Below are 20,581 nucleotides of genomic sequence, written 5' to 3' on the forward strand. Positions count from 1 at the left end.
TCCCCTTTCCATTGCCCAGTTTCGCACCAGAGTAGGGACTGGGGAGTCCCCGAATGGGTGCGGAATGGTTTATGCATGGAGGGCACCAAATGTGCCCTTCAAAGCATACGAGTGGCTTGGGGAGGCTACCCCTTTCAAGTCAGTCACACCTATTTCCAAAGGGAGAAGGTGTTGCCTCCCTCTCCCAAATGAAATCCTTTGTTCTCCCTTCCTGAGCTTGATCAGATCAACCAGCAGGAGGGCAGAAACTTGTCTGAGGGGGTGCCAGGAGCTTGGGCTGCCCGGAAGACCCTAGAAGACTGGTGGTAGCAATGCTGGGGGTCCTCTAAGGAGCCACCAGAGTGCATGGGATCATACTTCCAATACTTGCAACAGTATTGGGGTTTTATTTCAACATGTTTGATACCAAACATGCCTAGGTTCGGAGTTACCATTATGTAGCTGGACATTGGTTGTGACCTATGTCCAGTACACACATAAAATGGTTTCCCCGCACTCACAAAGTCCAGGAAAATGGAACTGGAGTTTGTGGAGGCACCTCTGCTAGTGCAGGGGTGCCTTCACACACAGGTATTTGCACCCTGAACTCTGTGCTAGGAGGGCCTGCATTAGGGGTGACTTACAGTGACCTGGTGCAGTGACTGTAGTGATAGAGAAGCAGACTGCAATGGCAGGCCTGCAGAACATTTTGCATGGGCTCCCCATGGATGGCATAAAGCATGCTGGAGCCCATGGGGATCCCCTGGTACCCCAATGCTGTAGGTACCATAAACTAGGGACTTACATGGAGGGACCACTATGCCAAATGTGGGGAGAAAAGGGTACAGTTAACAAGTTTTAAGGGAGAGGGCATGACCACTCGGGTCCTGGTTAGCAGGATCCCAGTGGACACAGTAAACACACTGACAACAGGCAGAAAATGGGGGTAACTATGCAAAGAAAGAGGGCACTTTCCTACACAGCTCCAGATAGTTGATGTGGAGATTCTGGTGACTGGGATTCCACTAGTCTTGAATAGTCAGGTTCTGTAGATGCACACCCCACCCTGTGAGAGATGTGTCTGTAATGGTAATCTGCGCAACTGGGTCGAAAAAAGGTTGCCATGGCAACAAACTGTTGGTGTTCCACGATTGCAATGAGAGAAGGATGCGGCGTCTGATTAACACTAGATTGTCACAATGACCCTTCACCTGAGACCATTGATGCATTAAGCATTCTTGCAGCAGGCGCATGTTTAATCTAACGTGGGGGACTATAGTGATACAGTATGCCATCACGGCGAGGAGGCACATGACCATCCATACTGTGACCTGTTGATTTGGTTGAAAAAGAGGGCGCAACGGATGTAAGGACTGGACCTTTGCAGGGATGGGATTGACCTTGTCCACTTCTGCATTGACTATTGTCCCTAAAATGAACTGAATATGAAGGGGTTGGAGTTGGGACTTTATAGCACTGATGGTTAACCCAAGGTCATGTAAGACGTTTATGGTAGCCTGTGTGCATGTACAACACTACCACTGCATTGCACTCTTTATCAGCCAATCGTCCAGGGATGGAAGTACAAGTTACTTACCTTCGGTAACAAAATATCTGGTAGAGACATATTCTAGTTGTAGATTCCTTACCTTAGATTCCTAACCTGAGAATTTCACCCAGGCATCAGAGTGGATCCGGAGATTTTTCTTTGAGCAATACCCTTGCGCATCGGTAGGTGGCGTCGGTTGACTACGTGGGTGTCGTCGCCGTGATGACTTTGTGAGTAGTATATAGACGCCGCCTTTGCGCAGTGATGTCAGTTCTTTTCTTCCCGTGCCATGCGCTGATCCGGAGAAGAGCTACTCTGGTCTCTTTTTGACCAACTTTGACCTTTTTGTCGAGTTTTTGTGAGAAATTTGGTGCGTCGAGGATGCCCCCGAAGACCGGTTTCAAGCCGTTCGAGGACTGTCATCGTACGATGTCAGTGACAGATCCTCATCAGGTTTGACTGTGGTGTTTCAAGCCCGACATGATGTTTTTTCAAGTGAAGAAGAACCTCTGAAGTAATCCCCTGACATGTTGAGTAGTTGGGGAAAGGGAGAGCAAGTCACTGCTTTGGGGGGGGGGGAGGAGGGGGGGGGTTCCTTTTGGGAGAGACACCTTTGCCTCTGCCTTTGGAGCTGTTACTACCGTATGTCCCTCAGAAGTAGCCCCTTGCAGAGAGTTGCTGAGCCTGCTGACATGGGAAGGAAGTGGAGGTGCCTGGGGAGTTGGTCTTAGAGTCGCCTCAGTACGCTGACTTTCGAAAGGATTCATGAGGGGTAGTCGTCTGGAGGATGCCCACATAGCTTTCACGGTCCCTGTGTCCTTTTTATCTTTTCAAGCTTCTCCTCAACCTGGAGCCCAAATAAATGCTTCCCATCAAAAGGCAGTGGGTGGTGGTGTAACTAGCATCAAGGGCACATCTGATGGTAGTGTTCGAAATGAGCTTGCCTTCCAAAACTAGCTCATGTCCTCTTGCAATACTCCTCTGGGAGATGTTGGAGGAGCTCTTCCATCTTATCCCCGTGGGCCCGGTTATAACTAGAAAAGAGGCTGATGGAGTTGGCGATGTACCAGTGCTTGGCTGAATGCACTGTGACACGTTTACCAGCTGTGCTGATGCTCTTGCTTTCTTTGCCTGGCAATGGCGCGTCGCTGGTACCCTGAATATCGGCTCATTTGCAAGCTGTATGCACCATAACAGGATTGGGAGGGAGCTGATCCCGGATGTAGAGGGGGTCTGAAGGGGAGGCTTAGTTTGTTTTGTCTACCCTCGGGTTGATTGCACAGGCTTTAACTGGCTCCTTAAAGATGTCTGTGGCTGGTTTGAGCTTGTCTTTAAGCACTGGGAGGTAATGAATGGAATGTTGTAAGGAGGGCGGGGCTTCCATCAGAAAATCCTCTTCAATGGCATCCCTAGGCATGTTGATCATATGGTGGTGAGGGATAGGTGGGGTAAAGCTTGAGGTACATGGCCGCTGGCACATCCACCTCGTAAGTATCTTAAGTGTCTACAAGGGTCACCCCTTGTAGTGTGTGAAGAAGGGGTTCAATGGGGAAAGAAGAGGGTAGGGTGTGGTTTGAGGCAGAGGGAGGTGAGGTAGCAAGGGGCCAATTGGCTGAAGCTGTGGAAGAGGGTTGGTAGTCTTGTCATGCCACTTCCTCTGCTTGGGTGTTGGTTCTAGAGCCTCCTCGAAGCTGCGCTGTCTCTCGGATACCTGCATAGAGGGCACCGGTGACTGGGCGAGGATACGCCCTGTGTGCTGGTGAATCATGATGTGTCGCTGACGAGCACTGAGTTTGGCTTGAAGCTTTTGGAGGACAGATTCCCAGGTGCTGCTCTCGGAGTTCGAGCAGTGTCGAGAGGGTAGGACAGGAGGGACAGTACTCATGACCAGTTGAATGAGTGGGAGATCTTCAATCTCCAAGTAGGGGCTGGAACTTACTTGTGAGAAGGACTCCTCCTCGGCTACGACAGCCCCTGCTGATGTTCCCACTCAGGGTCCTCAGTGCTGAAGAGGTCTGGGGTGCCATCTCCACCTCTGTGTGACATTTCCATGCGACAAGCCTCATTGGCTTGAAGAGTCTTCTTTGACCTGAAGGAGCATTAGACGCTGAGTGAAGCCACTATGTTGAGATCATGGTTACAGACTTGATGTAGATCAGTCCCGGAATATTTTGCGTGACACCAAGGGCTGTATCAGAAAGGCGGCCATTTCATCATGTGTTGACAGAGAGAAACAGATGGAGGAGGCCCGAAGGGTGAGACCCCTTCGGGGTTAAAGTCCCCCCAATGCTTGTTCAGACAAACGTGTGTTCTGAGACAATGCAAGAAAGGGACGCCACAATAGCAAATCAATGCAAACGGAAGGGAAACTAACAGAGGAGGACTGAAAAGAACACAGTGACTGCACTGATCCAGAGCTCGGTAACACACATCCAAACCAGACAGCAGAAAAAAAAACAATCTAACGATGGAGCCGATGACCCTGCACATTATCGGCAAGAGGTGGAGTCACAGTACCTCGTGACCTGAAAATAATTCTTCAAAGAAAATCAGCTTGCACATATCCGGACCCAAAGCTAGAGGGCAGGAGTTTGCACAGCATGTGTTTCTACAGCCACACTTGCCTCAACAATAATGCTCCATCTTTCAGGTATTTTCTCACAACCATTTTTTGAGCCTCAATGGAATCTGATTTATTCTGGTAGAAGAGTGTGTCAGCAACCATGATGTTGGCCAAGATTGCATCGACAAAGGCTGCAACCGCATGTGGAAATAATACAGAGTCATATGCTATCGAGAGTTTATTTTCAGTTCTCCAAAGCCCACCTGAATCACTGTCTTCATTCCAGGGCAAATTTCAATAAAAATAAAAGTCCTCTACACTGATGGTCATTTCAATGGAGCTTTGTCAGTGCCAAAGGCATCTTCCCATCCCGTTTCTCTAATCTGATACGACGTTTGAAAATATTTTCAAGTAATGTATGGTTTACCAGACCTCTGCCGTTTCACTAAACAATAAGCTGCTGCTTTAGATCACACCCACAAACTGAGATTCTGAAAAATGTCTCAGAGGTGAAGGGTATCATGGGTTTCCAGATAATGTAAGTGGAGAGTCTCATTACAGTCGAACCCATGGTCAATACTACAATGCTTTCAGAAAAACAGGCTACAATGGAGGTCACAACTGGTGCATACGCTACAAAAGATGCTGTATAAACAAAGGTTTCCTTGCTTGCTTTGAAGTAGAAATGGCATGTGCATAACATAATTGTGGGCACACAAATGATTTTAAGTGTTCCTTGTGATCTCACTTCCAAATTAGAAGGGTTTGGGCCAGCATGGTGTGATGTCGTAGAAGGCTAAAAGGTGCTTTGTTTCAAGAAAGAGGAAAATAGATTCTGCAGTTAAGAACACTATAATCATGCAGAAATTTAACTGACAGACACCTACATGGCATAAATGTTTGCACATATCAGCAACATCTAATCACAATGCCTCTATCTACATGGATACTAAGTAATATTCTAAGAGGAATGTTGCAAGAGCCACTAAAGACAATTGGGTGAAGCAGGTTCAATAACTGTCCCCAAGATTGTAATGTTTGACTTTCTGTTTTTCCCTTTTAAAATCAGAACATTATGGCCCTCATTATGACCCTGGTAGACGGTGTTATTTTGGAGAAAGGTACTACCAACAGGCTGGAGGTACCTTTTCCCAAAATATGACATTGGCGGTTTGGCTCAAGCCAATCCGCCAATGTACCATTCCGTCCGCCAGGGCGGTAACAGCCGCCAGGCTTGAGACTTCAGTCTCCAGCCAGGCGGCCGTCATAGTCCCACCCTCTGGATTATGACCCCGCCTACCTCCATGGTTTTCGTGGCAATCTTACTGCCACAAAAACCATGGTAGTAGGCACTATCAGTGCCAGGGAATTCCTTTCCAGACACTGATGGGGGTCTCCCCTGTCCCCTTCCCCGAGTTCCGCCCCATCCTCCCCCTCCTGAACCCCCGACATACACACACCTACACGCACATACATACACACGCATACCCACATTCACCCACGCATGCATACATTCATACACACACACATAAACACACACTGACATACATCCTAGCACACACCCATTCACACAACACAAAATACATGCACATTCACACCCATTCATGCACACACGCATTCCACATGCCTCACACCCGCATGTACGCACACAGAAACAGCCACACACACAACACCCCCCACTCCCCACTTCCCTGTCGCAGCACCCGACTTACCTGCTTACAAGGGGTCCTCTGGCAGGAGACGGGACGCGGCGCTGCTGCCAGCACAGCGTCCGCCAGCGGAACACCTCCAGGCTGAATCATGTGTCATGATACGGTTGGCGGCGTTCTACTGGTGTGGCGTTGTTGCCGACAGCAGTGTCACCTTACTGCCACCCGTCGCAATGACCATAACCGGAATTCCTCCAGCCTTCCTACCTCATCCTGAGTGGACTACAGCAATGCGACCAGCGAAGTAGCACGCTCCAGAAGCTGATGGACGGCGGTGCATGCTCCGACCCCCATCAAGGAGATCAACGAAGGCCAACCCACTGGGGCTCGGTGGCTAGGGTCACGCCTTGGGCCCCAACGCCTGATAAACCTGTGCCCTTTCTCCGCCGTTGGGGTGCGTGGCCTCACAAGGCAGCCCCCTGAAATAAAGAAACCCGTGGAGACAGAGCAGCAGGAAGGAATGGGCCATTCTTATCCCCCAGAGTAGTGGCCATGACAGGATGGCCTGGCTCCTGATGGGCTGGGGGAGCTCATCTTGTGGCTTGACAGAGAGGCCCATGGAGGCCTGGCTAGAAACCAGCAGCTGCACCCTGGTGTACCTGCGGGGCCTTTGTCCCCCAATTTATGTTCAACCTGTGAGAGGGCAGAAATGTGAGGGGATGTGCATCACACCCAATCTGACTGAACTAAGAACCTGGTCAGTATCGCCTTTGACCTCATTGTGGACAATGCCCTTGATGCCCTCAGACCTGCAGTGGGGTTGGTGAAGACCACAAACCTGCCAAGGTGGCGTGCTCCTGTGAGGATAGGCTCCCGTCTGGATTGGATGCTCCTACTGCTGAGTGAGAATCTCCATCCTTTTCTTAGGAGGGACCAGAGCTGCCCAACAGCTGAGCATGCACCGCTGTAGAAGGCGGGAGCCTGCTAGCACTGGGGGCCTCTGGAAATTGAAAGTCCCAGTGATGGGGTTGACCTTTCTTGAGAGTGGCATTCCCCCTTTTGATTACCCATGCCTACCTGCAGACATGGGGAAGGACAGACATCCTGGGGTCCACGCCTCACAAGGACGCATTGAGAAGCTAATGAAACCCACCACAGCCCCAGAAAAGGGGCCACCCACCGACCACCCACAAGACCAGACAGCCTCAATCCTGCGCTCTTCCCTAGCTCACAACGGACATTTCATTACTGCATCAAGTCCTCTGCAACATGGTCGCAAGATTACAGAAGAGGGGCGATATCTGAAACTGAAGACTCTCTTCGTGCTCTCCACAGCACAGTGTCTGGACTCCAAAGGTTAGTGCACCATCTTGAAATGTGGGCAGAGGGACACTACTGCCACAACAACATTTGAATCGTGGTAGCACCAGATAGGTCGAAGGGTTCATCGATTACCCAATTCATCATGAGCTGGGTTCCTGAAGAAGATGTCTCTGCTTGCTTCGTGGTCCAGGTCCTTGGCCCCGCAACTTCCACTAGAAACCCCGCACACCCTAGCATTGCTTTATATTTAACTCTGGGGATAGAGATGCTATCTTCCGGGCTTCTTGGAAACTTGAAGCCATATTATGTAACAGCACTCATGTCATGATATTCCCAGACTAAACTTCGAAGGTCCAATAACAATGGCTACCGTTTCGGGGTGTGAAACAAAAGATGAGAGCTATGCAAATACGATGTATTTTGCTTTTTCATGTCCGCCTGAATGTTATCTTTTAAGATAAAACTTTCTTCTTCAATACGCCATAGGACGAATGGACATGGTTGGAGAGACCAGACTTGCACCATACCACAATTCAGACCGTGGAAGTTGGGGAGTTGCGGGGTGGGGAACGGAGATGACTGTTGAAAGCAGCAGCTTCACAACAGAAAAGTCAATCAAGTGGAAGACACCGCTCGGAGGACAGCTTCCCTGCTGGAACAAGTCCCTGCCGGACGACACCAGCATGACCCGAAATTGCTGCCTCGAGACACTCCTTATAACAGTGGTTCGGAAACTGATAGACACTCTATGCAGTCGGTCTAGCCTTGAAAGCATTCAAGATCTGTTCCAAGGTGGAGAGATCATCAGCAAGAGTAGCTCACCCCAAGTAACCCTTTTCTTTTGATTTTAGGGTTGAGCTTTGGGTTTAATTGAAAGGTTCTTGGTATACTGGATCATAGTTGGGATTTGTCTGCCCAGTTGGCAAACGTTCACAGTTCATTCCTTGACAGATACTTCCTGTTGTCTTAGTATAGGTTGGGGGCAGGCTGGTTTGGTATGTTTCTTTCTTTCCGTATGCACACTCACTCAGATGGCTGATCATCATGAGACTCAACCCCAGGGCCACACTAATCTTCTTACATGGAATGTTAAGGGCCTTTTATACCCAAGTTAATGAGGTTGTACTACTGCAAGTATTTAAAAGCCTCTTTGTAAACATCCTCCTCCTCCAACAAACACACTTGGGCCCCTCTTGGCTGGGATAGTTTATTCACTAGTATTTAACACAGGCTGTTTGAGGGGGTTGAGATGAGTTGCCATATTGGTTTATAGCTGTCTGCCCCTGAAAGTTATGCAGCTGTGGCACAATAACAGAGGCAGACGAAACGGTGTCCAGACTCCAAGATGGCCACCCCATATCCATACTTAGTGCCTAAGACACTCCGTATCTTACAGCAGATTGTGCAACTCCCATTGGGCCCATGGATACAAGGGAGACCTCAATGGGGTGGCAGACTGGAGACTATACAAATCCAATAAAGGAGGAGAAAGAGCCACAGAATAGTTCTCCTAATGTGATTATTTGAAGCAATGGGTTTATCCAACATATGGAGGGCTTTATATCCCTATGGTAGGTGTTACAATTTCTACTCTGGGGCACACAGGCATTCTCTCGGCTTGGTTACTTCCTTATGCCATGCCATGAGATTCAATGCATCGAGGGCACACTTTATGGCTAGGGGACTAGTGATGTGACTGGGCCCGAGGAGGCCGAGATTGGGCTGGTGCTTCAACCCCTTGTGGCTGCCTGAGCATACCAGTAATGGATAGGAGTGGTGGGGTCTTGGTGAGTTAAAAATACTACCCTCCGGATGATATTACTAATTTAATACATCTCACAGGGGTGGCATGCTTAAAAAGGGGTATGGGAGGTGGGTATATTATGTACTTGTCCTCCTAGGTGGTCTACTTGTTTCGGAGTCTACCCCTAGACTCCTCCTCAGGACCAAAGTGAACTCCCTAGTGTCACTCCTTGTGTGCCTGCCACTGATAGAAGTACTGGTACTACTCGCTATGTGGTAAGGTAATGTATATAACTAAATTAAATAAATTAAATAATGCCCATCAGTAACGTTATCCTGCTGTACAAACCTTTGGAAGAGAAAGGGAATAAAATAAAATAAAAGCGTAAATACAACTCTCAACGGTGTGGTGCTAATGTCTTCATCACCCAGCCAAATGGCACTTGTAATTCATACAGAAAACACAAATACAAGACATACTACACATAAGAAACACTACAACACACTTAAACACGTGAGGCACCTTAAAAAAAAAAAAAAACACGTGGTGCATGCGTGACCTACTTTCTGTGTCTGTGCTAATCGCATCTTAGGTCCTCCAGGAGGGGTGTGTGCTTGTAGTCACACACTGAAAGATATAGTCGGTAAAAGTCAGATTTACAGAGCGCGTTATCACTGCAGGTGGTCAAAAATATTGTGCGCACTTACTTCTTCAAAGCAGCACTCCCGCCATTAACCTACTACTAGGGGTAGACTCCCAAACATGTAGACAACCTAGGAGGGCAGGAACATAATATACCCACCCTCCCCATACTCTTTTAAAATTATACCACCTCTGTTAGATGTATTAAATTGGTAATATCATCCAGAGGGTAGTATTTTTAACTCACCAAGACCACACCACTCCTATCCCCCACTAGTATGCACATTGTTGAAACCAACAGTGCTCCCACGTATTCCGTCGGTCGCAGCACACCTCGTTCTGCAGCAAAACAGGAAGAAACCCAATGATGAGGCATGCCACCAAGGGGTAACCCTGGTGGGTGAGGGTTTTTCAAACAAAAATAATTGTTTTCTCCCTGTGGAACTTTTTTTTCCAGGCTGGGTCTTTATGTACGTTTCCTTAAATTAATACACATTTTCGACAGATTGTCAAGCCTCACCATGAACAAAGCCAAGATCTTGATATACCCCATAAACTGCACCTGGTTGGCTCTAAAATGGGCCGCTAGTTTACAAATTTTAGGGGACGGATTCAAATAGCTTACTGTGTATATAACAAGCAACCCACAGAGGACATTCAGCTGAAAGTGGAACAGCTCCCTTGCTCTCTCCCTCTCTCTCTTCCTCTCTCTCATGCTCCCCCTTCTATTATGAGACGCCCCTCCATCTATAAGATGGTCATCCTGCCGCACCTGTTATACCAATTGCAAAATTACCCATTTGCCTTAGGTTGCTAATTTTTTAAGACAATAGACTCACTCCTATGGGGCTTCTTGTGGAACCATCAATTCCCATAAATTGCCCTTTCTACATGCTACAAGGTGACTTACTATGGTGGTATTGCCACTGCAGACTTATTATAGGGCATACATCTGTTCGTCATCACTGAATGGTTCGGCACAATGGAATACCCCTCCTTTGCTGTAGTGAGATGGGTGATAAAAGTACAATACGACTCCTACGCTTACACCTGCCCTATAGTAACTCTCCCCTCGAGCCTCTCCCAACAGGTACAAAGATAGTAATCCAAATATGAAGAGACACTCACAAAGTCTTGGGGCGGGTGGGATGCTTGCTTAAAGAAACACCCCTGTGCTGTTTGTCTGCATTGCGACAAGTGGCTGAACTAAAGGGCTTCAGATCCTAGGACGTCATTGGTATCTCTAAGCTGGGAGATTTCATGTAGGGTCTGGCGAAGAAATCAATTGCAGAATTACATGGGGGAGTATAAACTACATCACAGTAAATTTTTCAGATATTTACAACTTTGACACACCCTAACACCTCATACCACAGCCTTGACAGAACTACCAGAACATAGTCCCATAGAAGCCAAAATCCTACTCAATAAATTAACTACCCACAAAACATCCTGCTTACACTGCTCCTAGGTAATCAACTCAAAAGGTACATTTGACCAACTACAGACAGTGAGAGTTGAGGATCTGGGACCCCTAACAGATGACAAATGAAGAGAGGCTCTTGCCTCCCCCAAAGAAGCAGTAATTGCCTGTCAATGAAGGTTAATGCAATGAAAAGTACAGACACAGAGTTTATTTCACACAGGAACGTTTGTGGAAGATGGGAGCGATGTTTGAGGTGTTGGGCGCAGAAGGGTGATTTGATGCATAATGTTTGGACATTTGAACGGTTGGTTGGCTCCTTTCTGGGAGGAGGTGCTTGTGTGTTTGAGATGTCCTGAGATGGAGACTACCAAGGGACCCTAAGTTCACTCTCCATATCACAAAATATATAAAAGTAATAAATATGAGGCAGGCTTGATATGGATAGGTCTGGTTGTTGCCAGGAGGGACATAGTGAAGGCGTGGAAAAATGTTGAACGTCCAGCCTTGGAAATGTGGAAAGTGGGCTTAGATCAGTGCATAAGCCTAAAAAATCCTAGTTACATGGTCAGGGTGTGTCCACAGAAACCTTTATAAAATATGGGCTGACTGGGAGTGACATTAAGGAATCTTCCTTGAATGATGAGACAATCCAAGCCATGCCCTGGTTGAGGAAATCTGGACTTTTGAAGGTAGTGGTCCCATCTGAAGACTGGGGGAGGGAGGCAGATTAGCGGAGGCACACAAAGCCTATACCATTTAATTCATAGGATGTTAGTTTTAGGAAAGATATGTCATCTACTTAAGTTGTTTATTTATGTGGCAATAGTCGGAGCTTAATTTACATGTCAGAGTTGAAATCAATAAAATGTAAAAAAAAATAATTGAAAATGGATATCTACCGACAGAAAGAAAATATGAATGAACTCACTTTGCTGTTCAACTGTTGGATCCTCAGCTCCTTCTGGTGCAGTTGCTTCAAAGAGTCACCGAGCTGGGATTGGAGATGTGCAGTCTCCTCCTCAATGTTCTTTAAGTCTCCTTTCAAAATTTCACTACCGTGCTCTGGTAAGGTCTGTCAAAACAGAACATGAGAAGACATCTATGTAGCAGTCATAGCCTCGAGAAGCTCTTGGACAAATTGTAGGACATTCCTTTAACATAATGCATACCGCAATCCAAAAAGATGCTTTTTCCACACTCCTAAAAACTACAAGGTGTGCCATGACATGGGTCCCGTGCACACTGGCACTGGAACCAAACTGCAACTGCTGATGAGACAATAACTAGGGCGAAAACAGTCCTGGGTTGCTTGAGCTCTGGTTCAAGGAGGACCTAGCTTGGCAGTTTGGGCTGAGGTGTTCCTACTGGAGTCAAGACTGATTTGCAGATCGCTGGGTCCAAACTGAGGTGGCATGGTGTGCACAAATAAAAATGCATTGTGATGCAGCCAGAGTGGTGACCAGTGGCTGAGATTAATTCAAGCATTCCATCCATAACGGTTTTGTTTGCCATGCTACCAGCACTCTGTGGGTGCACAACTTGAATATAATTTGTTATGCAAAAAAAAGGCCATCAGAAGTGGAAGTGTTATGTCTAATTCACATTTCTACAGATACCTTATTTAAGATGGGGGCTGCGTGCTTGGAAGTGTTCTTAGGAGAAAAAAATATTTTTTGTATGTCACGTTCAACAATGGAAACTAGCAAATATATGACTATTGTGCCCCAAGGGGTAGCAGTGTGTTCCTGGTGTTCATAGACATACATTCTGTTGAGGACTGTACTGTCACCTTCTTGAGGCAACTCTTCATAGGGGTGACGGCAAGCATCAGATATGGCTTGAGAGGTTAGACAACCGAACCCTTTGCTATTATTAGTGGTGTCCACCAGGGGTGTGCACTTGCCCCCTTTCTCTTTACGTTTTACATCAATGATGCACCAAGAACAGTCTTACATCAAATACCAGTCCTACTTTCTGAGGATGACGCAATGGCTCAGACCCTGCTTGGCCAACAGAGGCTTTTGGACAAATTTTGCCTATTCATGAAGGAGTTAGACCTCATTAATACACAACCAAAGACACGTGTGATGGTTTTCGGGTTCTAAGAAATTCAAAATTCAACCCTTTTTTCTGAGTCAAACTAAATTACATCTGTTCCCACCTTTCTCTTTTTAGGGCTTTTATTTGATGATGAGGGTAACTGGAATTCAACAGTCAAGAACAGGCTGTCGAGTCACTGTTTAATTTTGCTGCAAAACTGGGCAGTAAACCCAGCAAAGAACTTGTTGCAGTATACAAGTCGAAATGCCTAACAGTTGCCATTTATGGGGCAGCGGTCTGGGGCCACAAGGTAGCAGATGCCATACAGCAGGTTGAAGATGGGGTTGTTAAAATGCTGTTATCAGTCCACTGCAATACATATCTGTCATTTAGAGCTGGGCATGGTCTATATAGAAGAACATATGAAGGTATACCTTTGCATCCTTTGGCTGAGAACTTTGATGGGGGAAGAGGCCTTGTTTAATCATTTAGTATTGCATGATTGCATAACGTTAGAAATGCCCTGAAAATACCCTGGTAAGCATGTATAAAGGAACTCAGCCCTAAGCTGAATATGCCAAAGTTATATAGTGATCCCGAGTGTCTCATGGGCGCAATCATACAGCTTAACTGAATTTTCTCTCTGTGCCAGGAGGAAAAGGAGGGCCCAGAGCTCGTGAAAAGTACTGTTGCAGCTCACAGGTCAATTAGCACAACCCCAAATATCGAGCCTTACCTTATCTGGGTACATGATAGTCAACAAAAATTCCAGCTGACACGCCTGAGATTGAATACAGTGCACTGCTTACTAGTTTTCCTACACCTCTCTCTGCCTTATATCAGGCATCAGCCCATGTGATTCCTGTTCCTCACAATCGACAATTCATTTTGTTTTAAATACATTTTATGTGCCCCCAAAATATCTTGTTCCCATCTTAAGTGCACATTTTTGCAAAGTAGGCAGGCTCTGATTTTTATTCAATCGCTGCCATCAGTCCATACGTGTTGGATTTTTGGGAAGTTTATTCAAAGTGCGATGAGAATCAGGAAGAATTTGTGAATTTAATTAAATTGTTCAGATGAATTGTTTTATAACTTTGATCACAATTGTTTTCAGTTAGATTTACCTTTTTCTTTTAATTCACAGTCATTGATTAATGTGTTTTTTATAATGTTTGTGTTTTTATATGGTTGTTGGTCACTTGTTCTGTTGGTCATTTGTCCTGTGTAAACTTTTTAACTAAATAAATAATGTATACAATACAACTGTGGGGCCTTTGGGCAGTACAAGCAACTTGAAAAAAGCATTCTCTGTAAGCTAAGGTACTTCAAAATAAGTATCTCTCACTTAAGAAATTAGTGTTAGCAGTGTGGTAATTTAAATAGATAGCACACCTGGTTTTGGTACTGCTCTTCTGTGACCTTTGATTTAGATGACTGCAACTTCAGTTCCTGCAGCAACCTCTGGAGATCAGTCAGCTGTTGATCTTTGTCTGCCAGGGTAGCCAAGTAGTGTTTCTTCAGCCTCTCGTTTTGGGACTCATAATTCATTCTTTCCTCTCTGCAGAAAGGCACAAGAAGCAGTTAGTTTTCAAAGAAGCCAAGCACAGACCCTTTTTATCAACTCAATCATATTATTCCTTTTTAACCTATTGTGGATTATTCCATGATCTTAAGGTAGGCCATCGCTTTATAAATATTGTTCTGTTTAAACCATGGAGAAAGGAAAGGCTATACCATCAACAACTGCATTGTTTTGTAGCACATAACTGGATAATCAGACATAACTCTAGACTACACTAAGCTTCTGAAGCAATCAAATGTCTGTGGTATATTAGAAAGACATTGGACAGCTGGAGCTTTTGAAGTAGTGCTGGACTAGTTTGATTAGAATCTCAATCTAGCATTTAACTATCTAAAAGCTTCAACCAAGTGCTCAACTTAGTGGGTTGAAATCTCATATTATTGACCAGCTAGGCTGAAATTTTAGAAATAGCCATTGATCAACAAGTTGTAATCTACGATTATTTTTATAGTCACCATGAAGTTTCTTAGAGCAAGCAAATTTGATTTTGTGTTTTTTTATCTTTGTTTTTATATGCATCAACTTTGCTGTGCTTAACTTTACGTACTAAGTCTCTTTCAACCTTAATGGATTTATTCAAAACAGCCTCAGCAAACCTACTCGAAAGCTTGACTTTTCTTACAATCACTATTAAATTTGGTAGGGATGAGATCTCTTTAGCCCATAATATATCCTCGTTATTAGGATTATCTCAAATTAAACCATCAAAAAGGAATACTAACGCAACATTCTCTGGCAAGTTTTTATTTATTTTTTAGAGCCCATACATAGTCTATGCCTTTTATCTTCCCTTGTGTCGTTTCAAATCATTGAATCTATTGTTAGCAGCACACAGAGTAGGCATATAATAAGCATCTAAATACTCTCCTGCACTGACACATGTGTCAACTTGGCCTACAAGTCTAACATTCTTTTATTGATTTGGTCAAAAATCATAAGGAATGAAGAATCATCATCTTTTACTGTGGCATCAACACTTTATTGTCTATTGTAGAAATGTAGTTGAGGGAGTACTCCTCTTCCTGCCAATTCATTACTGGATCCCTTGAGGCAGGAATGATTGCCTATTGTAGAACAAGAGCATGTGTATGTGCAGATAATATATTTTAGGTGAATTAGTTAAATATCCTAACTTTACTTTGGATTAGTTCAGAGCTAATTCTTTACCATCCTTTTCAACGAACCTCTGAAATAACAAGCAAGGAAGTTATATACACATACAGAGAAATAAAGGAAAAATTCTGGCATTTGTTGGCACAAATAATTTCAAGAGTGAGTTTAGGATGCAATCCTCACCTTATCAACACAAAGACATGCACACCTGACAAAAGCCTCCTTTGTCAATTAAATTATGTGCCAAAGCCAGTAATTCACACTCTCAGTGAAAGTATAATCCTCACCTTTTCAATGTTAGCACATGCACATTAGTTGTTGCCAAACAACTATTGACTACCCCTCATGCCACACATTTCTTTATTTCTGCATCATTTAGTGGTGTGCAATGTAACCTTATTTATATGCCAGCATGACAGATAAATAACATGACATGCAGACATGCACGACACTTAAGGTTACATGTGTGTGACCATGCACAAGTACACAGACATATATCTCATGAACTGCTGGTGGAACTGAAGGTAGGCGGTGCCACTGCTGAGGCTTAGACTAAATGTCGATTAGGTGAACATGCATACAACCCCTATTATGGCCTATGCTCACACTGGCTGCTAGCTTCATCATGAAAGCATAAGGTATCAGTTATTATCAGTCCCACTTACTGGTGCTTCCTGTGGAAGTTAAAATTTGCATTTGAGCTGTTTTGTGATTCTCTGGGCTCTTATAGCAGCAATGGCAAATTGAGGAAAACAAGCTCACCCAATCTTGGTAGACACAAACAGCACACACTGTTTAGAGGGCCACCTTAAGTCATAGCAAATTTATTGAGGTAATCCCCCATACGCATACAGCAGACTGGAAGTAACTTTACGGCAAACCTAGCAAACACATCCAACTATGAAGTTAATCTTCAACTGGTGCAACAAACATTAAATACCACACTCCAGACCTAGATTCAAGAATGTGGTACAAAGAACTACCACTGACACTAGAGAGACTACAGTATTCAAATCTAGCTTAGAACCTTTCTAACACAAAAGGTCCACTCCTTAGAACAGGAAAGAGGGCAGGATGTGAGGAATCTGCAGGTAGAGTGTCCAACAGAAAGAACACTAATGAAGGTAAGTAACTTGTTCTCCGTTTGTGGGAAGCTGTCCGTTTATGTGGTATGTGAATACTGTGTAAAGGGACCAGGGGTTTCCCAGTGAGTGGACAGGGCTTGTTATGCAATCCCAAGGTGCTGTTGAGAGGAGTACTAGACATTTACAAATACACACAATAGTCAATAAATGAGACATGCCTCAAGAAGCAGATCCACACCAATTTATAAAAATAGCAAGTAACTTTATATATGTTTAGGCATCTGAGAAAAGTCATTCAGGTAAATGCGTTTTTAAATAAGAATTCTTTCCACCTTAAAAAGTGGACATAGTGCAATTTCTGAGGTCTGCAATGTTATCCTATGGGAGGAAAAACAGGTTCTGCAATCAAGTACTGTATGACGACCTACAGGACCAATCTCCAAGACTTAAGGAGAGTATTGGGCAAGGGTGAGGGCCACACCAACAGGTCAGTCCGGGCGGCAGTGGGGAGGCCGGGTGTAGAGGTGTAGGACGGCGTCAGGGCGCAACGTATTTCAATGGAGATAGGTCTCCATGGGCCAGGGGCGACGGGAGCAGAGGTGTCCTTTGGTATTGGGTTTCTGTGTCTGGGAGCACTTGCAGTTGAGGGGTCCTACAGTCTGAGGCTGCAGGAGTCGTTGGGGAGTCCAGGAGGGGTGAAACCACAGTGGACTCGAGCTCTGAAGAGCTGAGGGATTTCATTGACACCAAGGCCCCACTTCTACTCGGGCCGAAGGCGACGGGTGCAGTGGCTGTTTTAAGTGTCTGGTTTCTCTCACCACAGAGGCCACAGCAGAGGTGGCCTGTGGGCAAAGGCTGCATGCAAATTTGGGGAATCCAGGAGGGGTGAAACCACGATGGACTCGGACTCTAAGGAGCTGGAGAAACTTGTTGGCACCGATGATCCACTTCACCTCGGGTCGGAGATGGTCGGTGAAGTGGGGACTTCAGGCATCCTGTCTTTGTGGTTCCCGAGGCTTTAAAGTTCCTTCTTTAGAGTTTGATGGGGAACAGGTCAGCAGTTCACCAGAGGTCTTGAGTCTTTTTCAAAGGCAGGCAAGTCTTCCCAGGTTTCTGGAGTCACAACTGCAGGATGAGTCACCTTTGGTGCAGATTTCGTTGAGGGATGCAGACAGGCCGGCAGGGTTGATACCAGGTCAGATGCTTCTTTTCTCCTCTTCTGCTGTCACAGCTCTTCAGTGACCTTGGTCTTCTTAGGTTGTCAGGATCTGCTTCTCTGGTGCCATGGGCTCCCCTAAAGTTTGAATTTAGGGGTGTTAGGGCTGTGTAGGGTAGTAGCCAGTAGGCTACTGAACCCTGGGGTCACTACGCCACCTATAAGACCACTTCCTGTAGGAAGTGGGCGTAACCCTGTCCCAGAATTCCTAAGTATGCGATTCACCAAGATGAAAAATTGTGTCCACCTCGCAGTAGCCTACCTTTGGGGTGGTAATAGCTTGTGGTGACACGCCTACCTGACTAGCTAATTTTCCCAATGCCGGGAATGGACTCTGGACAGGATGAGAGGTCTCCTCTCCTGTGAGGGGAACCAGATTTGCATTTCAAAGGTGCCAGCCCTTTGAGGCTTGACGCCTTAGGAAGGTTAATCAGCAGGTCATCCTGTGGGATGGGGTGTTACACCCTCTTCCCAGACAGGCTTTTGTTCTGGGACTCTTGAGAGCAGAAGGCTTTCACCCTGGAGGTCCAGAACGGTTTCTCCTGTGGCAGGCTGGCAGAAACTGGTCAGCGAGCACACAAGAGGCTTGTAGGACTTCAGGGGGCACCTCTAAGGTGCCCTCTGGGTACATATATTGGAAATCCAATACTGGCATCAGTGTGAGTTCACCAACACAAGATGTTTGATATCAAACATCCCTATCTTCCGTGAAGCAATCATGTAGGAGGGAAACTCGTACTAAGATGTGTCCAGAACATGCATTTAAAATGGCTTCTCTGGTGAATTACTAAGTGTGAGAATTGACAATGGCATAGCAGGCGCATATCTGATTGTGCAGAATTGCCCTCACATGTAATGTAATGCACCCTGCCTTAGGGTTGTAAGGCCTGCTAGAGGGATGACATATGTACTGCATGCAGTGTTAGGAGACAGGGCACACAGGCTGTGTGCCATGTCATGCTTTCACTTTTGTATGCACCAAGACATGCAGCCTGCAACGGCAGCCTGTTGTGTGTAGTGATGGGTCCCTCATTCGTGCTGCAGCCCTCAGGGACCCTCTTTAGTAGTCCAGGCCCTAGGTACCATTTACGAGGGACTTACAGAGGGTGCTAAAGGTTTTGCCAGTTGGGGAAACAACTGTGTAGTTTTGGGAAAGAGATTTAGTTAGCAGGAAGCCAGTGCACTTTTGGTAGAAATTACATCAGATACCAGGCAAAACGTGGGGGTTGACCAGGTCAAAAAGAGGCACTTTCCGACACTGATGAATACTTCTAGCTGCAGATTCCTCACCTTTCTAATCAATACCATGCTATACCTGCACTAAGAGGAGGGTCTGAGGAGTGGACTTTATACTAGGAAGTCCCACAGGACTGATCACGCAAAATGGCCACCTCTGAGGACATCTTTTTGAACTGCTGCCACAAACATACGATAACAACACTCTAGAACCCAGAGCTAGAATTAAGATACAGTAATGCCAGATGAAAGTATGGATGGAGGCCCATGTAGCAGTCTTGCAGATATTCTGCACTCAAACTCCACCCGCTAAGGCCGAAGTGGCAGTCTTGTCCCATAGTGGAAAGCCCTCAGCAGACTCAATTTTGGCCAAAGTGTAAGACAACTTGATGTACTGGTGAACCTAACAAAATCATACAGACTGTGCTCTCAATATAGAAGCTAATAGCCATCTTGGGATCCAACTGGTGCAGCCACTCCTCCTTCTTAGAGGGATGAGGCTGAGTGGAAAACAAACAAAACAGTGACTGTGACAGACTGGCCCACATTAAAAAGCGACACCACTTTTGGAAGAAAGAATGCTTAAGTTTGAAGCACCGATTTGTCATGAAGATTTTATGTCGGGCGGCTCCACATAAATCCTCAATCTAATTGTGCAGCGGTGAAGGTGGTAAAGACACCCTTAAGAGTTCTAAGTCTCAGTATACACGTTGGCATGACGCTCACAACTGGTCATTTGAGCAAGGAGGACCGATCAGGCAAAAGTAAAAAGGCCAAAAAAGAAGACAAAACATAGCACTTGAAAGACTTTCCAGTAAGACTTATTGCCAAACAAAAGACAGAACAAATAGGACACCAGATTACTTGAAGCCTGAAGAGGGTCAATGTGTCGGACCTTGCACAAGGCCAAAAACTTAGCCCAGCAGTCACAATTGAGTAATTCAGTGCAAGGACACTGAGCATCCAAGATTATATCAACACCATCCGAATCAATCCCATTCCGCTGCTTCCCCTTGAAGGCTTTTGTGTAGAAAACTGCCACAATGCAGACTTTTTGGGCTACATCTGGGACTATTGGGGTGAACTGCATTGTCTATCATGAACTTCTTCAGGGCCCATGGTATCAATGCAACAGCAGGAATGTGCAAAGGAAGTCCACGTTCCACCGAAGGTGTAACATATCAATGACAGGACCTCAAAGAGGAAAACTCAAGAGGTAGAAGGACCAACAATTTGCATTCTCTGAGGCAGCAAATCAAAAACACCCTTTGCCAAATGTTCTTAACCTTTTGACTTCTATGGACCCCAAATTAATCATTAATGGAATCCGGGGACACCAATTAATCATTACTGGATTATTTAACTCACAAACAAATATAAAAAAGACAAAATGTTAATTTTAATGGAAATTTTGGAGCTTTTCTAAATTCA

The 20,581-nt window shown here is 45.5% G+C and overlaps 1 protein-coding gene across 6 annotated transcripts in view; it reads right to left on the reverse strand.

Moving 5' to 3' along the window:
* The window catches only part of LOC138288169 (golgin subfamily B member 1-like), a 379,608-nt gene that overhangs the window by 114,679 nt on the left and 244,348 nt on the right, over nucleotides 1-20,581 (reverse strand). For all 6 annotated transcript variants that reach the window (XM_069229484.1, XM_069229482.1, XM_069229483.1 and 3 more), the window contains 2 exons: nucleotides 14,311-14,476; nucleotides 11,804-11,947 (listed from right to left, as the gene is read on the reverse strand). In XM_069229484.1, the coding sequence (XP_069085585.1) occupies nucleotides 11,804-11,947; nucleotides 14,311-14,476 (310 nt within the window). The remainder of the gene's footprint in view (nucleotides 1-11,803; nucleotides 11,948-14,310; nucleotides 14,477-20,581) is intronic.

Source organism: Pleurodeles waltl, chromosome 4_1 (assembly GCF_031143425.1).
Source record: "Pleurodeles waltl isolate 20211129_DDA chromosome 4_1, aPleWal1.hap1.20221129, whole genome shotgun sequence".
Lineage (NCBI taxonomy): Eukaryota > Metazoa > Chordata > Amphibia > Caudata > Salamandridae > Pleurodeles > Pleurodeles waltl.